At 47.0% G+C, this 24,439-nt stretch overlaps 1 protein-coding gene across 3 annotated transcripts; it reads left to right on the forward strand.

The window, feature by feature from the left end:
• Positions 1-855: 855 nt before the first annotated feature.
• On the forward strand, positions 856-14,996 carry LOC117881713 (E3 ubiquitin/ISG15 ligase TRIM25-like). Of its 3 annotated transcripts, XM_034779302.1 has the most exons (9): positions 874-1,734; positions 6,425-6,520; positions 7,562-7,795; positions 7,895-7,917; positions 9,921-10,057; positions 10,468-10,498; positions 12,229-12,266; positions 14,006-14,106; positions 14,559-14,996. In XM_034779302.1, the coding sequence occupies exons 1-8, from the start codon at positions 1,111-1,113 to the stop codon at positions 14,077-14,079; spliced, it is 1,257 nt and encodes a 418-aa protein (XP_034635193.1). In that variant the 5' UTR covers positions 874-1,110; the 3' UTR covers positions 14,080-14,106; positions 14,559-14,996. The 3 variants fall into 3 exon arrangements, with proteins under 3 accessions (XP_034635191.1, XP_034635192.1, XP_034635193.1); XM_034779301.1 differs by lacking the exons at positions 14,006-14,106; positions 14,559-14,996 and adding an exon at positions 12,740-13,162 and having other exon boundaries at positions 857-1,734; XM_034779300.1 differs by lacking the exons at positions 14,006-14,106; positions 14,559-14,996 and having other exon boundaries at positions 856-1,734; positions 12,229-13,164.
• Positions 14,997-24,439: the final 9,443 nt, after the last annotated feature.

Raw genomic sequence — 24,439 nt, forward strand, 5'->3', positions numbered from 1 at the left:
TTTCCTGGCTAAGCTCCATGGTGCCAGAGAGGAGAGACTACGTATGTGCCCCCGTCCCTTATCTGTGAGGATACATGCACTGTCCCTTTAAAACGGAAGTGAGACACTGGGCAGGAGGGGGCCTGGAAAGGATCTAGGTAGAAGCTCCAGAGTTAAGCCGAAGGGGAGAGAGAGAGATGGATAATACTGTTTGCATAGTCCAATAAAGTTCCTTGTTCAGTGTCAGAAAATTGTGGCTGTGTTGGGACTTTTCCTCTTTACATAACAAGGCTATGAAGAAACCACCTGGGCATAGTTGGGTCCCAAATACCCTTGTTTTCTAACTGTACTGTACACAAACATACCAGACTTTGTCTCTCTCTCTCTCACTCACACACACACACACACTGTCGTTGACTAGTTTCAGGCAGCTTATACAACACAGAACACAGCAAGCACCACTAGAGGCTCACAAACTATATAAAGGGATAGGACCCTATTTCTCTACACTGCAACCTCTTGCAGTGATGTTTTACCAATGCCACATGACCCCCTCTAGAGCTAAACTGTTTCCTGTAAGAGCTCTTCTTTATCTCCCTCAGCCCTGCGTTGGGGAAGACGAGGACTTCGGGCCAAATGAAGTAAAGGACATTGCTTGCTCAGGCCAGCCAGGCCTCGCTTGGGAAAAGACAACTCCCTCAAGTGCAGGTTATTTTAAGTCTGCTTTTCTCTTCTCACAAGGAAGGATTTTGCGGTGCGTGCTTTTAAATGCCTCACTTGTGTCCTCACATCCTGTCAGCCCTGATAGTCATTTTAAGGACGTGTCAGAGAGAGAGAGAAAGAGGGAGATGAAAAGTTCCAAAGCTGCAGATACCACCGAGGCAACCCGCACAAAGAAAATGGCAAATATGTTTGCCTGTGGGAGGAGGAGCCAGAGAACAGAGAGCTCAGAGGGTGGGTGTCGGGTTAGCCTATAAGGGTGGAGAAAGGAGGTCCTTACAGACTTCGGTATGGTTTTGCTGTTGTCTTCCTGTCTGCCTGACTCTGCAGTTGGCACTAAGCCCAGCAGCTTCCTGTTTAGTTTAGTTTCATTTCTCGCAGACTGGCTACGAGGGTGTTGTTTCTGAAGCCATGGCAGAGGCAGAGGAAGAATTCAGAGCAGCTGCTGACCTGGAAGATGAGCTCAGCTGCCCTATCTGTCTGTGCTTCTACAGCAACCCTGTCTCCCTGAGCTGCCAGCACAGCTTCTGCAAGGAGTGCATCCAGAAAGCACTGGCTGCCCAGCAGCAAGCCAAGGCCACCTACTCCTGCCCTATGTGCAAGGTCCAGCTGGGGCCCTTTCTGGAGCTGCATAAGAACTTCCAGCTCTGCAGCATAGTGGAGAAGTTCCAGACGGCTTCTTCAAAGGGAAAGCAGGGCAAGGAGAAGGCCTCTCCGCAAGGGAAGGAGACAATCCCCTGTGATTTCTGCCTGGAGCAGCCTCACACAGCAGTGAAAACCTGTCTGACCTGTGAGGCATCTCTGTGTCAGGCCCACCTGAGCAAACACAATGCCAAGGCTGCACAGAAGGATCATGTCCTGGTAGACCCCAGTGACAACAGCTCCCTGCAGGAGAGGAAGTGTGGCAAGCATGGCAAGCTGCTAGAGTGTTACTGTGAAGATGACCAGGTCTTCGTCTGCGTGATGTGCTCTATCGCAGGCTCCCACAAGGGCCACAACGTCATCTCCCTGAAGGAGGAGTATGATAAGGAGCTGGTAAGGGGCTTTCTGCATCTCTGTTTGACGGGCACAAATTCCAAAGGGGATCTTTATGTACAGCCCCTTATAGAGCTACACTCAGTGTGATAGTTCAGTTCAGGGTGGAAATGCTAGGCGGGTAAGGGAAGGATTCCCCAGATTATTCGGGACAGGGGGTAAAGGAGGAGGGAGGTACCTCATGAACTGGTCTTAGTGTTCACCCCCAAAGTGAGAAAACTGTAGTAATTGGGGAAATTGCCCTTGATTGCTCCTTTTTTATGCTGTGTCACACTCAGTTAAAGGCAGGAGGCAGATTTCAGTTCAAGCAATGATGTGTGAGGAGCAAAAGTATATAAGTCCATTGTGGGCCTGTGTGGACACTGCTAGAGTGCAGTGAAAGTCCCAGATAGTATATGGGGAAAGCCCTGCAGTTCAGCATACTTAACTTTGAAGCAGTAGTACATTTAGCTGCACTCTAGGACTTTCAGTGCAGTGTAGCAGTGTCCACACCAGACATTACCACGGGCCAAGCTGGTGTGCTGGAGATTCACACCTTGGCTTGCTGTGCAGTAACTTGCCACACAGATAAGTCCTGAGATAGGTTCGGGGTAAATATCCATGATTGCTCCCTTATGTTCAGATCCTGCAAATGGTATAATAGGACTATTCACCTGGGTAAAGTTATGTATGTGTGTAAGTGTTTGCAGGATCGGGTATTAAGTGATGAGCTAAACTTGTACAACTTCTCTTCTTCGAGTGATTGCTCAGGTGTATTCCACAGTAGGTGTGCGTGCTCGCCACGTGCACCGGTGCCGGAAGTTTTTCCCTTAGCAGTACGCGTAGCGGGGAAGCCCCGCTGCGACCCCTGGAGTGGCGCCTGTATATCGCGCCATAAAGGGGGCTGCATGCTCCCCCCGTCCTCAGTTTCTTCTTGCTGCCAGTGAAGGTAGTCGGAACTTCTGCTCCAGCAATTGCTGTAGCTTCTATCCTTGGTAGTACCTCGATCGTTACTAGTTCTGCAGTTAGTAGACTGGCCCGGGGCATGCCCCGAGCCCCAGGCTTCAAGTTGTGCGACTCCTGTCGCAATTCCATGCCCAAAAGCGATCCACACTCCTAGTGTCTTCGCTGTCTGGGCGAGGCTCACATAAGTGAGCGGTGTAAAATTTGCAAGTCCTTTAAGCCCCGGATGAAACGCGAACGCGAGATCTGACTCCGGGCCCTACTTATGGAATCGGCATTGGCCACGGCACCGGCGCGCTGACCCAACCTGGCGCTGGGCACCGCGTCCTAGGTGCGGAGCGATGCCCCATCCACCAGTCGGCACCACTCCTCGGTCAAGAAACAGGGCAAGTCCCAACGGCACCGAGATAAGGACAGGGGTGAGGCCGGACCTGAGTTGGGCAGCCCACGATTCCCCTCGGGACCCAGACCTCCGACTCATGCGGAGCGGAATAGTCCAGCCCCGTCTGCGCGTGCCTCCCCGCCGATAAGGGTTCCTTCCACGCCGGAGGCAGCGCAGGCGGTGCGCGATGTCCTCGTCATGCCGGTACCGAGCAGGCTGCCAGAGCTGGGGCCCTGGTCCCGAGGGAAGCCGCTGTTGGGCGCCCAGCCCTCACCGGCCAGGTTGGTTATCGATGCCTCCATTCAATCCGCTGGCCCCTCCAATAGCCCCCGACAGACCTCCACTCCGTTGTCGGGGTCACCTGGGAGCAAATCGCCTGAGTCTTCCTCGACCCATAGAGGCTGCAGGCGTCGACGCTCCTCGTCAAGTGATAGCAGGTCTCGACGACGCCGGCACCACTGGTCATATCGGGACGATCGCCATGCTCGGAGTGCATCCCGGCAGTCACTGGCACCGTGGCACCGTGCTCGGAGCCACCAACGGGACTCCAGGGATACTACCTCCGACGTCTACTTCTCGTCGTCGTCGAGGTTGAAATCCCGGGGCAGGACCCGACGTGGATGGCACCGGTTGAGCCGCTCCTACGGCATCGTGTGCTCCTCGGCCACCTCTGCCTCGGCCCCCAGGCATCCTTCCCCGGGTCGCACCGTTCCCCAGGAACAGATAACCCTGGTGGGACCCCAGACGGCACAGTGGCAAGGGGTGCCCTGGCAAGGACAGTGGTGCCAGTGGGCACCGTGGCCCCAGGCGCCCGCACCGCCGAGGCCCCACTCCGTGGCTGGGGCATCCCAAGCCTACTCTGCGTCCCCACCTCGGCACCGAGAACAGTCCTCGGGTGCCGCATTACCGGCACCACACCCAGACCAGGACGCGGAATGTGACCTACTGGCACCGCCCGATGCACTAAGGGCCGTCCCGGTTGCCCCTTCGGCACTGGATGAGTCCATAGCGGCACCGCCCCCTCCTTCTCAGGAGGATTTCAAGGTGCACCAGGAGCTCCTCCGGCATGTTGCCGCCCATCTACAGCTGCAGGTGGAGGAGATGGAGGAGCCGTCTGACAATTTGTTCAATATCCTCTCTTCCTCGGCACCGGGACGTGTGGCACTGCCGCTTCACCAGGGGGTGGCCAACATCTCGACTGGCCTATGGCAAATCCCGTCCTCTCTTCTGCCCATCTCCAAGAAGGCGGAACAGAAGTACTTCGTGCCAACGAAGGGGCATGAGTACCTCTATACCCACCCTACCCCAAACTCATTGGTGGTGGAGTCAGTCTACCACTGTGAACGGTACGGTCAGCCCGTACCAACCCCTAAGGATAAGGAGGCCAGGAGACTGGACACTTTTGGGAAAAAAGGTTTATTCCTCTGCCAGTTTCCAGCTCAGGGTGGCGAACCATCAAGCACTCCTGAGCAGGTTTGACTTTAACTTGTGGGGCTCTTTGCCAAAATTCGAGCCTTCCCTTCAAGAGCAGGACAGGAAGGAGTTCAGGGCGCTACTTGATGAGGGTGCGGCGGTAGCAAAAGCAGCTCTCCAGGCTGCCTCGGACGCAGCTGACACGGCGGCTTGTTCGATGGCCACAGTGATCTCCATGAGACGGGCGTCGTGGCTTTCCCTGTCGGGGCTGTCAGTGGAGTCCCAGGCTCTGATGCAGGACCTGCCATTTGATGGCAAAGCATTATTCGCAGACCAGACAGACACCCATCTGCACAGGATGAAGGACTCCTGCACCACCCTGCAGACACTCGGTCTCTATGTCCTGCCGGCCAAGGACAAGCCCAGACCGCAGCCCTTGCCTCCCCCTGCACGGGGCAGATACGAGCCCCCACCCAAGAGGCCTAGGGACCAGAGGCGCAGGTCGCAGTGTCAATCCCGCTCGGCCCCACACCACGAACCCTCGAAAGGCAAGAGGCATTTTTGACTGTTTGCAGGGGGCCACCCCGGCCTGTTGCCAGGGAACCCCCCCCCCAGTTAATAAAGTTAGTTTTTGGCAATCATTTATCTGCCTTCAGGGTACATTGGTCCCATATAACGTCGGACCGGTGGGTCCTCAGTACCATCTCCGAGGGGTACAGGCTGCGATTTGTTTCAACCCCACTGCACCACCCTCCGCCCCAGGATGCCCCGGGGGACCCAGAGTATGCCCTTCTGTTAAGTCAGGAGGTGACGTGCCTCCTCACCCTAGGCGCGGTGGAGACGGTACCTCAGGAATTCCGGGGCAAGGGGTTTTACTCCCGGTATTTCCTGATCCCGAAGGCGAAAGGCGGTCTCAGGCCCATCCTTGACCTGTGGCATCTCAACCAGTTTCTGGTTCGCTGTAAATTCCGCATGGTGTCCCTAGCCTCTATTGTCCTGTCCCTGGACCAGGGGGATTGGTTTGCAGCCCCGGACCTCCAGGATGCGTACTTCCATATCCACATTTTCGAGGGCCACAGGCGCTTCCTATGCTTCCTGGTAGGGACGGACTACTACCAGTTTAAGGTCTTCCCCTTTGGTCTTTCTACGGCCCCCAGGGTTTTCACCAAATGTATGGCGGTGGTTGCAGCCCACCTCAGGAGGAACGGGCTACAGATCTTCCCCTACCTGGACGACTGGCTGCTCAAGGGCAAGTCTCGGTCCCAGGTGCAGGCGCAGGTGGAATTCCTGCTAGACACCTGCAGGAGTTTAGGCCTAGTGGTAAATGAGGGGAAATCCACGTTGCCCTAGTCCAGCGCATACACTTCATAGGGGTGCTGTTAGACTCGCTGGGGGCCACGGCCTCCCTCCCTCGGGACAGGTTCGAGACGCTCAAAGGCCTCATGGCCTCGGTCATGGCGAGCACACACACCTACTGTGGAATACACCTGAGCAACACATCTCGAAGAATGCCAGTTACGGAACAGGTAACTGTCCTTTTTTAACCTACACAGTCACTGTGTGGCTAACAAATATGGGACTGTCTTTTTGTTCTGTGTTTGCACAGCACCCAACACAGTGGGGTCCTAGTCCATCACGGGGTGGATGCAAACAATCAATTTCTGTGTATAGTAGGTAAAATTAAAATCAGTTCTGACTAAGGATTCCAAGAATGTTTCCATTTTCCAACTCATCCATGGTCTCACATCTTTCGAGGAGGGTTGGGGGAGGCGAGAAGCATACAACTTCTTATGTGGCTCACTTGAAACAAATGGGTGCACATATTCAATGAGAGGGGATTGATAAAAGGGTCACTTGTTCATTTCATCAGCTCCATAAAAGTGCCGTTTTCTTATGAACCCATCAGTGTTACTTTCCTGTTATAATGTTTAATGCTGTTTTTCCTTTAACTAGGTTGTTCTCTCTCACACTGTGAAACTGATGCAGGAAAACAAAAGTGCTATGAATAAAACCTTAGGGGAGCTTAAGAAGAGTGAGAATCAACTCCAGGTTTGTCCCTGGATTATTCAAAGTATCTTTCTTTAATGTCTTGTAAGAAAAAAAAAAAAAAAGATGGCATCTCTGATCAATGTTCTCTAGTAACCCCTTCTGACTGTGAAGATGACATAATAAATCTATATTAATAATACCCCACTATGGGGCTCTGCAGGTCATGAAACTGCAACTTAAAAAACAAAACCACCATAAATGTGAAGAAAAATGACAGAGGCAAAGAATATTTGTTTGCATTCTGTAGTGTCTTTCTTCCACAGACCTCAAAGTACTTTGGCGCTGAATGTGCAACCCTAATTCACATTTGTGAGCAGTTACTCACATAAGTAGTTCCACTGAAGAAGTCTAGCCATTTGCAATCAATAATTAATTAATTTTCACAATGTTCCCAGTGTAAGTTATATATAATATAATATAAAAAATGTATATGGAGATACCCTAGCTCCTAGAACGGGAAGGGACCCTGAAGGGTCATTGAGTCCAGCCCCCTGCCTTCAGTAGCAGGACCAAGTTAGCTGATCATTATTATTCTCATCCCCATTTTTGCTTTATCCCCATTATCTTATCCCTCATTTACAAATGAGTAAACTGAAGAGCAGAGAGGTTAAGTGTCTTAGGCAAAATCACACAACCAAGTCAGAAATAGAACCCAGGATTCTGACTCCCAGCTCCCTTGTCAAATCACTACACACACTTAATCAATCCCATTGCATTGTTCTTAAAGCTCTCTTTCTCTGTTAAAAGAGGAGCTGTACGTAAGTATGGGATTTTCAGAGTAAACCAATGCAATTCTCAGACTATAATGACCTATCTGAACTTTCTCCGCTTTATTCCCTTTCATCACACCCAGATAATTTTCAGATTACGCTGATTACTTGGCTGTGCCGAGGAAAAGTGAAACGTACTTATTGTCCACTTCATTCTTAAATCTGGTATTGCAAAATGTTGGGTATAATAATGATAATTAATAAATAAACACACTAAGCTGTGGTACTGAATTCCTGAGCCAGCACCTTATTTGCTTACCTGTTCTTTTAGCTCAATAAGAAAACTTTGAATGCTCAGCTGTCAAACCTCTTCAAAGAGATCAAGGCACAGGTGGATCAGAAGGAGAAGCAGATCCTGGCTGACATACAATGCAGTGAGAAAAAGCAGCTGTCAGAGATTGCTACACTGAAGAAGCAAACAGAAAAGAAGAGAGATGAGGCTGAGAAGGATCTTCAGGACCTGCAGATGCTGAGAGCGCAAACAGACCCTTTCCACTTCCTCAGAGTAAGCAGCAGCATTTAGCTCTGATTTAATAAATGAACATTCAAGCGGTTGCCCTTGCTCTGCACTGCACTAAAACTATTCTTTTAAATATTTTTATAGGAATTTAAACTGGCACAAGACAGGTAAGTTCTCCCCCAAAAGGTTTGTCTTATTCCTTGGCACAATAGGGAGTTGACAACTCTAAAAACTCAAAAGACTTCTCTGTATCCTTAGTCTTCATTCTGTGTCCCAATGCCCCTCAAATCAAGGCCTGGTCTTGAGTCAGAATTCACCACTCCCAAAATACGGGTGGATAATGATTCACCTGTAACTTCAATATTGTCCTGTTAGTTTTCAATGGCCTGAACCACTGCCTTGATTACCCACCTAAGGAAAGCCACTGGAGCTTATTAGCTCATAGTTGTATTTTCTAGAAGTGAGCACAGTGTAGGGTTCAATTGTATTGAGAATGATGCTTTGTCATGTGTATGCAGCCTTGTATGATGTGCTTGGGCGAAACTACTGCACTTAGAACAAGGTGCAGGGCTCCATTTTTGGGTTAGGGGTTAACCGTCTCATTTGGCTCAGTTTGGGGTCTCAGCACTCTCCCAGCAGCTGGGCTGCCCATTCTGCTTGAGGACGGTCATAGTAGTTTTAGTAGTGTTGATGCCTCCTGTTGCAAGTGGCACAGGTGGTTAGGTGTGTCAATAAGAAACTTACTATCTGCTATGGTTATCAGTACAAAAAACTAATAATCATCTGAGCGATATCACAGACTTGTTGTGGTGCAGTGAGGTGATAAAAAGTCCCCTGGAGGGTCACGTAGCGATTTGGCTTTAACATTGATTTGGATTTTAAAATGTCACCTTTGCACTTTGTAAGAATCAGGGTTAGACTGTGACTTGGACTATGTTTTCTGTTTTGCTTTCTGTTTATGCTGCTTCCAAAGTGACTTAAGCGACACCAGAAAGGGCACTTTTATATCAGGGTAAGAGTATCCACATGGAGAATATAACTATAGCGGTACAATTCTACCAATATAGTAGTGTCAGTAAATTTCCCCATGTAGACAAGCCCTGAGATGGTATGAATTGTAGCGCTGAGTCACAATGCCCTTCAGGGCTACTTTTCGGACGATGCACCTTACACACCTCAGAGCTCGCAGCTGTGTCTAAAATCAAAATCTAACCTTTAGGGAATAAGTCATTTCCCAGAAACTTAACCAGTTTAATATGTCTGGCATGTTCCTTTCACCACATTGGTGGTTACACAGCAGTAATAATAATATTCAGTAATGTTTAGGAAAAAAGTAGCCCTATTTTTCATCAGACAGTTTCAAAATTTGAATGTTTGCACCCAGTGGTAATCAATAGCAATACTACCCAGCAGATCGAGGGACGTGATCAATCCCCTCTATTCAACATTGGTGAGGCCTCATCTGGAGTACGGTGTCCAGTTTTGGGCCCCACACTGCAAGAAGAATGTGGAAAAATTGGAAAGAGTCCAGCGGAGGGCAACAAAAATGATTAGGGATCTGGAGCACATGACTTATGAGGAGAGGCTGAGGGAACTGGGATTGTTTAGTCTGCAGAAGAGAAGAATGAGGGGGAATTTGATAGCTGCTTTCAACTACCTGAAAGGGGGTTCCAAAGAGGATGGATCTATACTGTTCTCAGTGGTACCAGATGACAGAACAAGGAGTAATGGTCTCAAGTTGCAGTGGGGGAGGTTTAGGTTGGATATTAGGAAAAACTTTTTCACTAGGAGGGTGGTGAAGCACTGGAATGGGTTACCTAGGGCTGTGGTGGAATCTCCTTCCATAGAGGTTTTTAAGGTCCGGCTTGACAAAGCCCTGGCTGGGATGATTTAGTTGGGGATTGGTCCTGCTTTGAGCAGGGGTTGGATTAGATGATCTCCTGAGGTCCCTTCCAACCCTGATAGTCTATGATTCTATGATAATGTTACTAATAATAACTGTAAGAGTAATCGTAATGCAGAACACTTCTTTAGTACTTTATGTTGCCGAAGTGCTCTCCTCTCTGTCTATTTTCTGCTAATTACTAGATACCTACCTAACTTTAGAGATAGTCAACTTTATAATTGTTAATTGGTGATCACTGATTGAATGACTGTCTGGGTATTCTAGGATTAATAATCAGGATTTCAGGACTGACAGCATGGAAGTATTAGCACTGCAGCTGGATCAGGCAACAATTGCTGATGTTAGATGCTGGACACAGCAGTATATCTCAACCCTAGATTCACAAATGCAGAAGGTGCAAAGTAAGTAAACTACCCAAACGAGTAACAGAACATTACTGGTCTGTAGTGGAAAATGGCCACCTTTTATCAAGGACTGTGCAATAGCTCCCTGATTTATTCAACTGAGCATTACTTGTGTGCTGCAAATTTTGATCCTTCTCCATAGAGGCCAGGGTGTGGATGTCTGCCATCTGCCATGGTGCCCTGTCCCCTCAGCCCCTCCCTGCAACCAGTTTCCATCTGCCCCAGCATTCCAAACCTCACCCTCTGTCAGACCTTTAGGGACCACCCCATGTGTTTGCCCAGTGGACCCATATTTTCAAATCTGCCTCTGATAATGGGATCAAGACCCCACAGCAACACATTGCAAATGACTGTTTATATTGTGAATACACTGCCAGCCTTCTAAGACATTCTCTCAACCCTTGCAGGTCAGTTCATTAACCAAACACAGAGGAACAGGTAAAAATCCCTTTCTTCTCTTCACTTTTGCAATATTCACTGCAAATGCCACTAAACAGCCTTTGTATTTTCCAGAAGTTCACAGCTCTTCATTGGAAGGCCATTATATATTGGGCTAAAGGGACAGATTTCACTGCTTTTATCCTCCTTCAGAACTGGACCTGCACTGATGCTGCAAACATTCCCCACAAACATTTGTTCACGTTGTTAAACAGATTTGCTTGGAGTGTATCTGTGCCTCTTTGCTTTCCCCGAATTCTCTAGTGAAGGTGTTCGCCAGCAGAAGCGCTCCCCCAAACAGCATACTTAAATTCATATAGCAGAGTATTTGTGGAAAGTCGAGTGTGAATGCAAAAGGCAAGAATTCACCGTGGCCATCTAATTCTAAGACTTACTGTCTGGAGTTGTTCACGGCCGGGAGTGTCAGCCTTAGAGCAGACTGTCATAAAGCCGGGCAGACTCCCCAAGCTGGCTTATGTGCTATAATTAGATTTTACCAACCCAGAAACAAGCGTGAACTCCTGAAGCACTACAACAGTTTTACCATGGAGTCACAGACAGCCCCCTTGGGCACTCCAGTCTATCTTGCCCCACAGTCAAGCTGGACTTAGTGATAAATGGTCACTTACACCAAAGATCACAAAAGATTCAGGTTTCTCCCAGTCCCAAGAGACCAATCACTTACGCCAGGTCAATTTGTACCTCAGATCTCACACCCAAGACAACGCTTATAGCCAATCCTATAATTAACTAACTAAGGATTTATTAACTAGGAAAAACAAATGAGAGAGTTATTTACAGGATAAAGCAGGCAACATATACACACATATGAGGTACAGTCTATGGTTCCAAAAGGTGGCAGAGCTGTAGTAATCTGTCAGCACTGAATGTTTTTTAGGGCTAACCCAGGTCTACCCTGGGGATCTCTGCTTCTATTTCTTAGCGCCAGCCCTGTGAGAGTCCAGACAGCAAAGAGATGAGGAATTTTCATGCCAGTTATCTTTATTGCCTGTCTTTGTATTGTGATGGTTCACAATGGCCCACTTAGTATTGATAGTCCCCCTTGATGAGCGGGGGAACCACTCCTCCTGCCTGAGTTCACAAGTTCAGAGCAGGCATTTTTACAGTGATAAAGCAAAACTTACATATGACCTTATTAGAGAGACCAGGTGGGTGAAGTAATATCTTTTACTGGACCAATAAAGCTTGTCTCTCACCAATAGAAGTTGGTCAAATTAAAGGTATTACTTCACCCACCTTGTCTCTCTAGTATCCTGGGACCAATATGGCTACAAGTACCCTGCATACACATTACGTTATAGTATGGGATACAGATATTACAAGTAAGATTAAGGCATGCAGTAACTTACAAGCATTTTATAGTAGCTAAAACACATCCTTATGAGTCTAATATCGATCTGGAGCAATACTAACATACAGGTGAGCTGGTCTGGTTTCCAGCTAGGAATTTATTGATGCTCAGCTGGCACCTACAGCCTTGGCAATAGCTGGCACCTGGTCCACCAGTGTCACAGTTACATTCCTCCAACCAGACTCATGATTGGCATCCAGGGTAGGAACAGACCCTCGAAGGTGGTTGTTCTTTTCAAAACAATGGGCTTTGCATGTCTCTGTCTCTTAATGAATTTATTTCATACCCAACTCCATCCCCAAAGTGCAGCTTATGTTTTAATGGGCATTGATATTCAGTGTTGTCTCTTGACATACAGAGCAGCTCCATACTCCAGAGATGATTTACTTTATCAAGGTAAGTGTTCAAAAATATTGTTGCTCTTAAAGACTCTGGTCTATATCTCCTCTCTGGAGGGAAGGTATCTCACCTGCATTTTGTATTGTGCATCTCTGTCAGATCTTCCTGTCAGAGGCGAGACCAGGGGGAATGCAGAGGACCGGTACAGGGCATGGTCCTCAAAATCTGCACCAGGCTGACATCTGCTAGAAAACACACAGGAGACATCCTGGAACCTAGGCCTTAGGGAGGGATTCCTTCTGCTTCAATGCTCCTTAAGGGCCTGAGCTAGCTCCCAGGAAAGACTACGCAGACTTCCTCTGACTATAACAGAAGGTGGATGAAGTCTGTAAGGATCAGGCCTAGTTATTGGGTTGCCACTGAACAGTAATGTGGGTGGGGATATAGGCTCAGATTTCAAGAAGTGTCTATGCATTTGCATGCCTATTTTATGTGCAAAATTATTACTATAACTGCCTTTTCTCCTTCAGTGTTTTTTCTGCAGAGTGAATGGGGCAGGGCTGCTATCTTCCCTCATTCAGTGAGCACCTTAACAGCTTCTCAGTGGCTGAGGCATTTCTCCTCCCCACTACACAGCTAAGTTAGCCATCCATGTGGATGTGCGATGCAGCCTTCTTTCCTTTAGCTACTCCCATGAGGTTATGCTCACTAATGGAGTAAAATATTTTACTGTCTTGCCCTTTATCCTTCAGAAAATACAGAAGTAACTTCAGATTGACTCTTGTAAAGGAGATGAGTCTAATCCAATGTTTCATAAATAACAAAAGCTAAGTAGCAAAATGTTAACTGAAGCATATGAAGATCTAGGTCAGGGATTGGCAACCTTTGGCACGCGGCCTGCCAGATTATGGCCCCTGGTGGGCTAGGCCTGTTTGTTTACCTGCCGCGTCCGCAGGTTCAGCCAATCGCAGCTCCCACTGGCCACGGTTCGCCGCTCCAGGCCAATGGGGGCTGCGAAAAGTGGCGCGGTCCGAGGGATGTGCTGGCTGCCGCTTCCCGCCGCCCCCATTGGCCTGGAGTGGCGAACCGCGGCCAGTGGGAGCCGCGATCAGCCAAACCTGCGGGGGGCTTACTCTGGCGGGCCGCGTGCCAAAGGTTGCCGATCCCTGATCTAGGTGAAATGCTGGTCCCAGTGAACCCAAGGGAAGCTTTACCATTGACTTCAGTGAGGCCAAAATTTCACCCCCTGATCTGATATCCATGCTACTTTGGGCTGTTATTTTTGTCAGAATTTATAAGATTAGCAGGGTTAAGCCTCTAGATAGGAGACTTCCAAGAAAAACCTAAGTGCGGCAGGACATGATGTCAGTGATTCATAGCATTCTCTTTCAGTTGCTACTAATTCAGTGCCCAAACAGTGCAGCTGGTTGGAAAATAGTGAGTTGTTTCTGTGAAAATATTTGCAAAAACATATATTTTTATGGATGTTTTCCAGGTTTGGGGCAAAAAATAGAAAATGGAAGCCTTTTCAGTTTCAATGAAAACCCAGAACATTTAAAAAAGAAATGAAAATTTTCCTCAAAAATTTTGGTTTGGGGGGGAAGGGGGAAGGTCATTTTCCATCTAAACCTGTTTCTGATGGAAAAATATCAGCCAGTTCTACTCAACAGGGTGGTGGTAACATTTTATTTCAAAGGGGCTACCTGTGGGATAGCTGCTCACCAGTGGGAGGAAGGGTTCACAATTTAGTCCTAAGTATGATTACATTTCCCTGAAATATTTGGTTGTTTTGCCAGGTAATCTATACTCGCTTTTCTTCCAAAATCAAGCATCTGATTTTTTTGGAACTACTACATTTCTACGGAAATAGACTGGGAACACAAGGCAGTGAATACAGGTAAGGTACTAAGAGGATTTTATTAATTACAGAGTAATTCAACAGTATCCCTGTCCTCTCTTTAGTATCCACCCTGCCCCAGACATTATAGTAAGTATTTAAAACAGCTTGCTATATTTTTCTAAGACACTATTTTGTCAAGACCCTATTTATCAGCTGAGCATTTTAACACAATAGTCTTTTCTAATTAACTGTGTTTAAAGAAAGCCAGAGCTCATTATTAGGGCTCTGTGTCTGTAATGTAGTTTTGGTTATGAGACAAGTTTTCTGTTAGGGTCAAACTAAATGTTCCATGCAGAACAAGAACCTAACTGAAATGAGAAAGCAGGAGAAAACACTGGACAAGATGAAATGCTAAATAGCCCTTAAGAAATGTTGCTAACGTACTAATACACATATAATTCATTATTGAGGGTGACAAAGTGAATCTTCTCAATCTTTTATATTTCTAGAACATACAACGGAAGGAAAGGATGTGGTGTCTGAAATAGTGGTTCCCAGCATGGTGCATTATTCCCAGAAGTAATAAAGAGACATGAAAAAAGTTGGGGAAACGGAGACCAAAGAGATTAAATTCAACATTTTCAAAAATGTCCATTAATTCTGGGTACTTTTCAAGTTTTTTTGCAGGAACACTTCCTGCAGCAAATAAAAATATAGAATATGAATGCAAAGAATTAAACATGAATGCAGCAAGAAAGCCCATGTGGCTTGTCTTTCTCCCTTTCTCACCAACACGTGGAATTGCTTGTTTCAGAGTATTTACCAACCAAGCTATAGTCGTGTCACCAGTGATTAGTCTGACTAAATAGTGGCTGTATGTGTGTAAGCTTTTGACTTCTGTTCAATGTGTTTTGGAGCCGTCAAATAAATGATTAAAAACATGTAAAGTCAGTGCTATAGTAGTTCATGCTATTAAGCAGATTTCTAGTATTCAAGACGTGTCTGCTTACAGTTGACTACAGTAAACAAGGCAGGACTTCAGGAAGCTGTACAGTGCAGTACCATATAGTAATCCTATGAAGAAAATGTTGTAAAAGGACTCCCCAGTTCACAAGAAGCACACTTCACTTACAGTACTGCAGGCTGGCAATGTGCTGCTTTATTTAACTATATACAAAAACAGGATTGTGGGGGGGACCACAGGAAATGAGGGGTAGAGCATGGCCCAACCCATAATACTCTACCCAGTTAACCCTTGGATGACCACTGTACTACATCCCTCTCTTCTGAATTTACACTCCAAATGTAGTTTTCTAAATAACCGGGGGCTTTTCTCTCTCTCGTGGGGCAGTTCAGGCAGACTGGGAACCTGCTGCTTTATTCAACTATATATAAACAGGGTGCGGAGAAAACACACACTAATTAAACAGGAATTAAGGTAGCGGGGGAGCCTGGCTCCAACATATAATACGCTGAGTAACCCAATTAACCCCTAAATACCCACTGTATGAGAGAAAATATTTTGAAAACTTGCCATAAAGAGTGAGCATCATAATTGTTTTTATATCGAAACCTTCAGAATGGGAACACACTGGAGCTTAGGCAGCCTCCAAACCAATCTTTAACACGATTGCTACAGACAAGTCAAAGAGCCAGAAGCAAATAAGGGGAATGTACCAAAAAGACCTGCTCTATCTGGTCTGACATGCTAAAATGCCACTGTATTTCTTTCACAATCCTGCCCGACCTTGATTCCTTGAGAAGCATTCCGCATTTCAGTACAAGTAACTGCTGCATTATTTGTAAGAATGTCTAGACAATGCCCATTTAGTTCCAGGTAGGAGCCATATGAGTTTCTTTTAGACATCAGAACAAAGCATGAAATTACTCCAAGACCCCTATTAAGTCCATGTTTCGTGTCCACGTCCCAGTAATGGTGGCCTTAAGAGAAAACGTGAACTGAGAATCCCCTTCAATTTGCCCAAACTGTACCTCTTCCTAGTAACTGTTGTCTGATTGTTTGAGATGGTGAGTCCTGGCTCTTGTTCCTTACTTCCAAAGTCAGGTCAACACCAGCTGTAGAAGGAAAAGTAAATCTATTTTTTACCACTAGCCAACTCAGATGTATTTGTTTAATATCAAATCTTACAATTATGAAAAAAGAAGGGGGGAAAATGAACAAACACAAATCTCCCATCACAGGTTTGTAAAATACAGCCTTTAGGCCTGCTCCTCTGCTGGTGTGAACGGGTGGAGCTGCTTCCAAGCTGCGGCAGGGAAGGAATAGCAGCTACTCAGAGCACTCCTGGCTCACGCTGGAGCTGCTCCTGAAGTAGGGGCACGGGAGAAGTGGTGGGACAGCTGGTGAGGCAACAACCCTTTCCTCTTCCCTATCGTTGTGGGGCTGATTCAGACACGCCGAGGTAAAAGCTGCACTGCACAGCTCAGGGACATGGTTTCAATTCATAATCAAATACACAATTTCTTCCCACGCCATCACCTTTGAGGACCACAATTCAGAGCCTTGAGAGCTGCAAATATTCCCCAGGCTACAGATTGGACACTCTTGACCTAGTGGGAAATTCACCCCAGTGCAGAGGAAGGCCTATGCCCCATCTAAGTGCCAGTTAAGGCCTATTTTGATTAAACTGATTCCTAGCTCTATTAGCTGCATTTGTGTTCATTTTGACTAAAACGGCTCGAGAGTTTATCTGAGTTCCAGAAATAGGCCACGTATCGAGAGACGTTACCAAATAATCATGTAAACAATCAGGACTCCCGAGCAGGGCTAATGAAGGAACAGATTAAGATGTGTGCATGCCAGCGGAGATGCTAGTATAGAGTGCAGCAAGGTGAATCATTCTCTTACCAAGCACGTGGCCCAAGCGTGTTACAATACGATCAAATGAAGCCATAAGGTGCTTCATGGCCTCAGATCAGACCCTGGCCTTCATCACTTCTTGACTAGGCTAGTGCATGGCATGCTACCTGGGAGTGACTGTGAAGGTTGCACTGAGATGAACTAGCCCAGCATGCTGCTGTCTACTGCCTCAGTGGAATAAGCCAGAGAAAGAACATCACATGGGTTGCTGTACGCTCTGTGCTCCCTATCCAGTCTGAAGCCAATTCAAAGTTTTGTTCTTGATTTTTCAAGGCCATTGATGGATAGGCTCAAGTGATTTTGGCTGACCACCTTTCGCTGCATGACACACCGTGGCTGCCGCAATCAGTTGGGCTGTCCTCCATAGTGACGTTCACAGAGGCTGGGGGCATAATGTTCTCAGTCATGTTCTTCTGGCCTGTGATACTCCCTCCCCAATATGCAATAAAGACCCACCTCTTTGTGCAGGTCTAGTCCCAATAACACAGATACAGAATGACTGAGGTGTTGAGGAAGTAGGGTGGGAAAGTTTGCCTTTGGAGACAGAATCAATGTGGTTCCTTTTTTTTTATGGCACTTAGTGCAGAGTTAGTGGTGCTAGAAATGAAACGCACACATAGGCAGAGAGACAGCTCATATTTAGATTACCATTCATTACATTTTAATTATTTTAGGACACTAATAAATTATCTCAATCTTTTAATCATTTTTAAATGTAGATAATTATTTAACTATTTAGGACACCAAAGAACTGGTTTAATTTGTTCTACAACTTCCATGGTAGTCTCCAAATGAGATTTGACAGGCCCAACCACTCAAGATCAAGAGACAAGACATTTTCTGCCTTGGTGTTTTGAACCCTGCTGTGCTCTTTCCTCATGCATCCCTGTTATCCTGCTTCCACAGCTGAATTCACAGACACTGTCAGCTCTGTTCACATTCTGGTCTGGACTCAATGGGCCATGTTCTTTGGAAAGTTGAGAGTTCGCTACCCACTAATGGCACAGATTCAACAAGCAGGCTCACAACTGGGTATTGCTTCTTTTCAAAACCTGCCAAATGAAATGTTGGAAAACAAAAGAAAATGATGAAAACAACATCTCCAAAACAAGACTGTGAAGAAATATTCCCCAGGATTGTCAATGGAACATTGTTCAGAATTTAGTTTCTAGGGTTGATGTTTGCAGCCTTTAGGTTAACCTGGTGTCATTCTCATTAAATTAGGGTTTAGGGACTAAACTACCATACAGAAAGCGTATTAACTGAATTATGCCTTACAGAACATGCTCAAAAAGGTAAATAGAGAGTTATAAAGAGAGATTCCAGCCATTTTTCACACCCTCTTCATGAAGTCAACTTTGTTTAGTAACCGCTTTGGCATGAAATGTATTGCGCAGTTGAGATCAAAGCTGCAGATTTTCCAGCCACCCCGTGTGTCTCTGAATCACTAAAGCAATTTCCTTATTTAAACTGAGATTGTAAAACTCAAAGTCTGGAAAAGGCCCCACAATTCATGCAGTAGTTTCCCCATCTATAAATGGAGGGCAGGGATGCTGTCCTACCTCCCTAAGGTTGTGACGATTAACTGGTCAATATTTGTACTGCCCCTTGCACCATGGGAAATGCTATCTCAGTGTTAAGTACGATCGTTAGCAGGATTTTTAATAGTCAAAGTGCTGTACAAAAGACAAATAAACCTTATAACATCCCTATGAGGCAGACATTATTCATTATTTGTACTACTGTAGTGTTTAGGATCCCTAGTCATAGACTAGGATTCCATTGCGTTAGGTGCTGTGCAAACCCAGAACAAGAACACAGTCTCTGCCCCAAGGGGCTTACCGTTAAGTATAAGACAATAGATGGAGGCAGACAGACAGGCAGGCTGGGGATTACAAGGAAACAATGAGACGATATTGGTCATCAGGATAGGCAATGATACGGATTATCACAACTTTACAGAGCAGAGAGGTTAAGCGTTTGCCTGTGGTCACAGAGGGAGTCACTGATGAGAACTCTGTGGTTCCTGACTCCCTGTCCTATGCTCAGCCACACCTACTGCCTTTCTTCACATGCTTCTCTGTGTGTTTATTGCCTTCCCCAGCCCATTTGTAATAATCCTCCTTGTGCCTGTGTGGCAATAGGCAGGGCCTAAATAAATTCAAACTATCACTACAAATACTAGAAAATGGACAGGTGGCCTCAAATGCAGCCCTGGAAAGTGCAAGGGTTTCTTTGACAGCATGTAGCTCAGTCAGATTTTACCAAGGTGCAAATTCATAAAACCTTAGCACACCCTTACTTCCTCTTATTTGTCCCTTGTTTTTTAACCTTTAAAAATAACAGATAATTTAATGCTGGGGAAAGGTGCAGGACTGGCATTCTTAGGAACAGGTACAGAGCAGCAGCTGCACTGCAAGCTCATACACTAGCCCAACATGACTCAGACTTGACCTTGAAAAATCACCTCAGAGGGAGATGTGTCTCCAGCCTATTCAGTCCTTAGCTTCTCTACTGAGAGGAAACAATTTGTATCAGTGTGATGGTGGATTCTGTGATGTGGAGGCTTGGCCACTGAGAGCAGAAGTGAGACCCCTGACTCATTCTCTGACTATAGGTCATGTCATCACACATTTTCTTTTAGTAGAAGGGGAAAGGGATCTATGGGATCTCCCAACCTATGTTCCCTTATTGCACTCTGTGCTCTGCAGCGCAGAGCCCTCCCTCCGCCTAAAAAGGGCTGGTTTGTCTCCTTCAGGAACTCTGCTAAGCCTCTGCAAAAATTGGCCAGAAGGGGTCACTCAAGTGCAATATAAGACCACTTCAGCCCAGCTTCTTAGCGCCAGTCATTCCAGGGCCTCTCCCATCCCAAGGTCAATGCACTCTTCTCCACTGTGTGGTTGGGGGGAATAACTGTAGTGAGGTTTAATGTTCAGTTTGATGACATAAATTAATCTACTCTTAGCCTGATACCAAGGATCCAGCCTCAGCTGCACCCCCAAGGGTCCACAAATGCCATCTTCAAACAAACAAAATATGCAACAAAGAGAAAAACTGAGTGACAAACTCCCAGCAGAACAGACATGGTCTGCCCAGCAAGCTCGTCATGTTTGAATTATGTATAATAAAACCCTTTAGGATAAAGAAAATGCAGTTGGGCACATTAGAAATAAAACTCACTCTGCACTGCAGAAGGTCCAGGGGGAAGAAACCAGTAAATGCAGCTGGTCTACTGGGTGAGCTGCTATTACAGACATAGCATCACTGTCTGTGTAAAGCCAAGAGCTTTTCTTTTCATTGGTTCCATTGCTTTGATTTCCTTCCTCTCTCCCGGGGATGATCAGTTGGAGAATTGTATCCAGAAGGGAAGCACATCCCTGTCCCAATATCAGGGCCCATGTCACACAGCATAGGGAGCATACAACAGATGCACTCTCATTTTCTAACGTTACCTGTGATGGTCTGGAGTTCTGGTTCTCTTTTAGTGGGGGCTTTAAACACTCTATATTGGGAGTGTCTTTGGAATGGAGAGATGGTTCAATTCTTTTATCACTTGCAGTAATCAATATGCACCTAGAGCGAGGATTCTAACCAGTAACCTCATCCGAACTGTCTCTGAGATTTCAAAAAATATCTCCCTTCTCAGCATAAACCGACAAGCCAAAGTCTGATAGATCCCCAGCCTTTGCTCTGCTGCACATATCAGTCTTCAGTGTAACACAAAGTTTGTGGCCAGGCTTGGGAATTCAGCAGTCGTTCAAGGTGATCTACCTGCTCTCCCTATCACCACTCTAACTTTGGGTCCAAGCCAGCAGGATATGGAGAACAGCTGCTTTCAACGACTCAAAAGACACAAAAGAAACCAGCCTGGCCTTGTTCACTTTTATTACCCAGCGTGTTTTCTGCTTGTAAAATAGCTTGTTGTTTTCACCCAAAGCAAAGAAGCTATGGCCAGCAGATGCACCCTGGTGCTACAGTTGCAGGCAGCAACTTACTGCAAATCAGTTCAGATGGGAAGGTGTTATCTCAGAGTACTACTTTAAATGCCACCATGTTGTTCTAGGTGGAGTGAGGGCGAATCTTTGCCATTAATCAGCATCTCTGCATACTCCACTGAAGTGCTCATTTGTCACTTTCTATGGCAACAGCGCTTGGTAATTCACAACACATTTCCTTCACCTCCAGCGGCAGCAGGACATTGTAAGAATGAGGATCTATTTTCTTCTTTCTCCAGCAGTGGAACAGCCCCAGCATCACAAATGGCTGTGCTAATTCTGGGCCCTGGGAAGGGGTGGGCAGTTATGTGGCCACTTGGGGAAGATGTATTGTTGCACCACAAAGCATTGCCCCTGTGCTGTGAAAATGCCCAACCTGTCTGTTGTCTAAGGTTTGGTTTCACTGAAAGCTCCCTTGCAAGGGACTGAGCCCAATGCAGCAAGCCCAATTGCTGAGCCCAATGCAGCAAGGTGCTGAGCTTCATTCTCCTGCTTTCACAGGGATTTGACCCTGTTCTGCACGTTGCAGGGGTAGGCCCTGTGTTTGGCAGCTTCTTTTCTTAACCTCTGTTGGCACCACTGCCAGAGAAGTGGCAGCAAACTTTTCTTCCCAAGATGAGGGGGTCTGGGATGAGGAATGTAGGGAGTTTACCTCTCTTCTTTATTGCCAACATACAATGGCATTTGACTCCTCCACAGTTCCCCGCATCTCTGAACGCCCAGTAGAAACTTCTGAAACTGGCTTAGAGAAGATTTCCCCTGACACTGCTCAAATAGGTGATTCTTATGTGCCTCCTTTAGCCATTTGGAAGGGGCAGGTGGAAGCAATGGAAGGTATATTCACACTTTAAGCAGGCTGGGTATAGGTGTCCCTGCTGTGATGGAGACCTCTATAGCCCTCACTAGACAGTTCTAAAGCCCTCTCTGAAGTATGACCAAAGACAATACAACATCCCATTGCACAACTAAAACAGTTGACAGTATTGCAAAGAACTGAAACCTGAAATTATTGGGCTATAATGAGCAAAATTGAGAGGATAATTACCTAGGTGGGACCTTCCCATCTTTGCTAGACTATCATTTAGAAGAAAAGCTGAACATTTCTCCACATTGGTACAACCTTCCTTATTCTAGTAGAATTTGTTGGGGATGCAATATGTTGCCAAACTCTGTGTGTGTGTGTGCCCACGTTGTTGGCTAAACTAGCTGTGATTGGGGGAGATAAGGATTTTGTCATTTCTGCTGTATAGCAGGTAAGCTAGATACATAGATTTCCCAATACTGCCTAAGGTGAAAGAGGCTTGTAGGTGAAAATTAATATCTTGGAAGGCAGATTTCTCTGACGTGGATACTAAGCTGACACTGCAGTTTTATTTCCAGGTCACATTTTGTCTGTTATAGAATGAGAAAATATGAGTTTGAGTCTACTCCTATTTTTAATGCTCCCTACTTATGTCTTGGGGGAGGAGGGAAAGGATGAAGATGATTAGATGAAGATGATATGAGGAAATATACCTGAGCCCAGTGATTATTTAAGAAGAATTCAATCCTACGAGAATTTTAATACCTGCTTAGCTGTTGACTCCAGGACCCAATAGTGCACCATACTGTACACTCAGACTCTAAAAAGCAACAGAGAGTCCTGTGGCACCTTTAAGACTAACAGATGTATTGGAGCATAAGCTTTCGTGGGTGAATGCCCACTTCGTCGGCTGCATCCGACGAAGTGGGCATTCACCCACGAAAGCTTATGCTCCAATACACCTGTTAGTCTTAAAGGTGCCACAGGACTCTCTGTTGCTTTTTACAGATCCAGACTAACACGGCTACCCCTCTGATACTCAGACTCTAACAATTTTGGATAGAGATCTGTGGACTGAGCTGTCCGTCTGTGAGGCCTGCTAGGAACTGATGTGTGAGCTCTGCATTCCTGATGCATGCTCAGTGTTATTTAATGTTGATATTTCCATGGCTCTGAGTTACTGGGGCTGTGTTCATTGTTATGCCCCCTTCCCTCCATCCACTTCGTTTCTGTTTGCTGTTTTTCCCATCTTTGAGTGAAATCTTGAGTAGGGCGGAGAGATGAGAAGGCAATTTTGCTGCTTCCACCAGGCGTTGCATCAAGAGTGAGGCGTGGCTGCAGTTACACTTAAAGGCATAAATAAGATGCTTTTAAGAAGCCAGGGCACAGACCCTGTTTGCATTTACATTCCTGGGCAGCGAAGTGACTCCTTTCCCCTGCGCGCCTCACAGGTCACACCTAGGGGGAGAGCAGTCTCTGCAGCGCAGGTGGGCGGCTCCCTGATTGCCGAGTTACCGACGCACCCGCCGGACCAGCTGAGCCGGTGCTGAAGGGGAAGTCCCCCGCTGCTGGTACAGAATGGAACAGGAGCCGATTGCTTTCCCACGGAGCAAGGCGGAACTAGAGGAGGATCTCAGCTCCCCCCGTGACCTGCTCCAGGGGCAGCACAGCTACGTGCCTCTGGCTCCATGTAAAGACCGAATAAGCCTCCAAGGAGCAAACGGTGAGCAAAGGGGTCCGAATCTGGGCCGTGTGTGCAACTCTAAAGCTCCTGACACTGACAGACTGTCCCCACGTCTCGATAAAAGCCTGCACGGCGATGGCAGCTGTAGCTTACAGGGGAAAGAAGGGGTGGCTAGTGTTCCTGGGGACAGCATCTATTCACTGATGAGGGGCTCAATCCGCCTGGTCCTAAACGGTGACAGAGGATGTTCGTTTCAGAGGCAAACACTGGCCCCTCTGGCTTTGACTTCTCAGATCCCCTGACTCAGATCCAAAGAGCCATTTATCTAAAGCACAAACTGGAACTGCCGCTGGATGTTTCAGGATATGGCCACTGGATTCTTGTAAGTAAGGGATGGGTCCTCTTCCAGTCCAAAACCACAGAGTCATTTAGCAGCTAGATATTGTGATCAGAGACACCCCTGCAATGAGACGTACCCTTTGCAAGGCCGAACTGCTCTTAGATGAGTTTTTCCTTTGCCTTAAATAGCCCAGGCAGCATGGGAGCAGCTCAGTGTAACCCCCACACCTCCTGGGTGCGGTGCTCTGTCCCATCTAGTGGCACCAAGACCACTGAGAGTTAAACGAGACTGCTCTACAGCCTTAGCTAACAGCTAGTTGGTTTTTAGCTCATGCAGGAGGGTAGGGGTAGGCAACCTATGGCACCAGGGCCGGCTCCGGGCACCAGCTGAGCAAGCTGGTACTTGGGGCGGAAGATTGTTGGAGGCGGCATTCTGCCCAATCCTAGGGTGGCACGGCTGCTTTTTTTTTTGTTCCGCTCCGGCCGCCCTGTAGGGGGCGGCGGGGAGAAGCAGAGCGCCCTGCAGGGCAGTCCTCTTCCTTCCCTCCCCGCCAACTGGAGCAGAGCCCTCGTGGCAGGAGGTGGCGCAGCGGGAGGGGCCGCGTGGCAGCGCCCCTGCTGTAGCCCTGGCCGCCCCCTTCTCTCTCTCTCCTGCCTGTTCCCCCCCCCCCCCCCCCCCCCCCCCCCCC

The sequence above is a fragment of the Trachemys scripta genome, chromosome 8, assembly GCF_013100865.1.
Source record: "Trachemys scripta elegans isolate TJP31775 chromosome 8, CAS_Tse_1.0, whole genome shotgun sequence".
Lineage (NCBI taxonomy): Eukaryota > Metazoa > Chordata > Testudines > Emydidae > Trachemys > Trachemys scripta.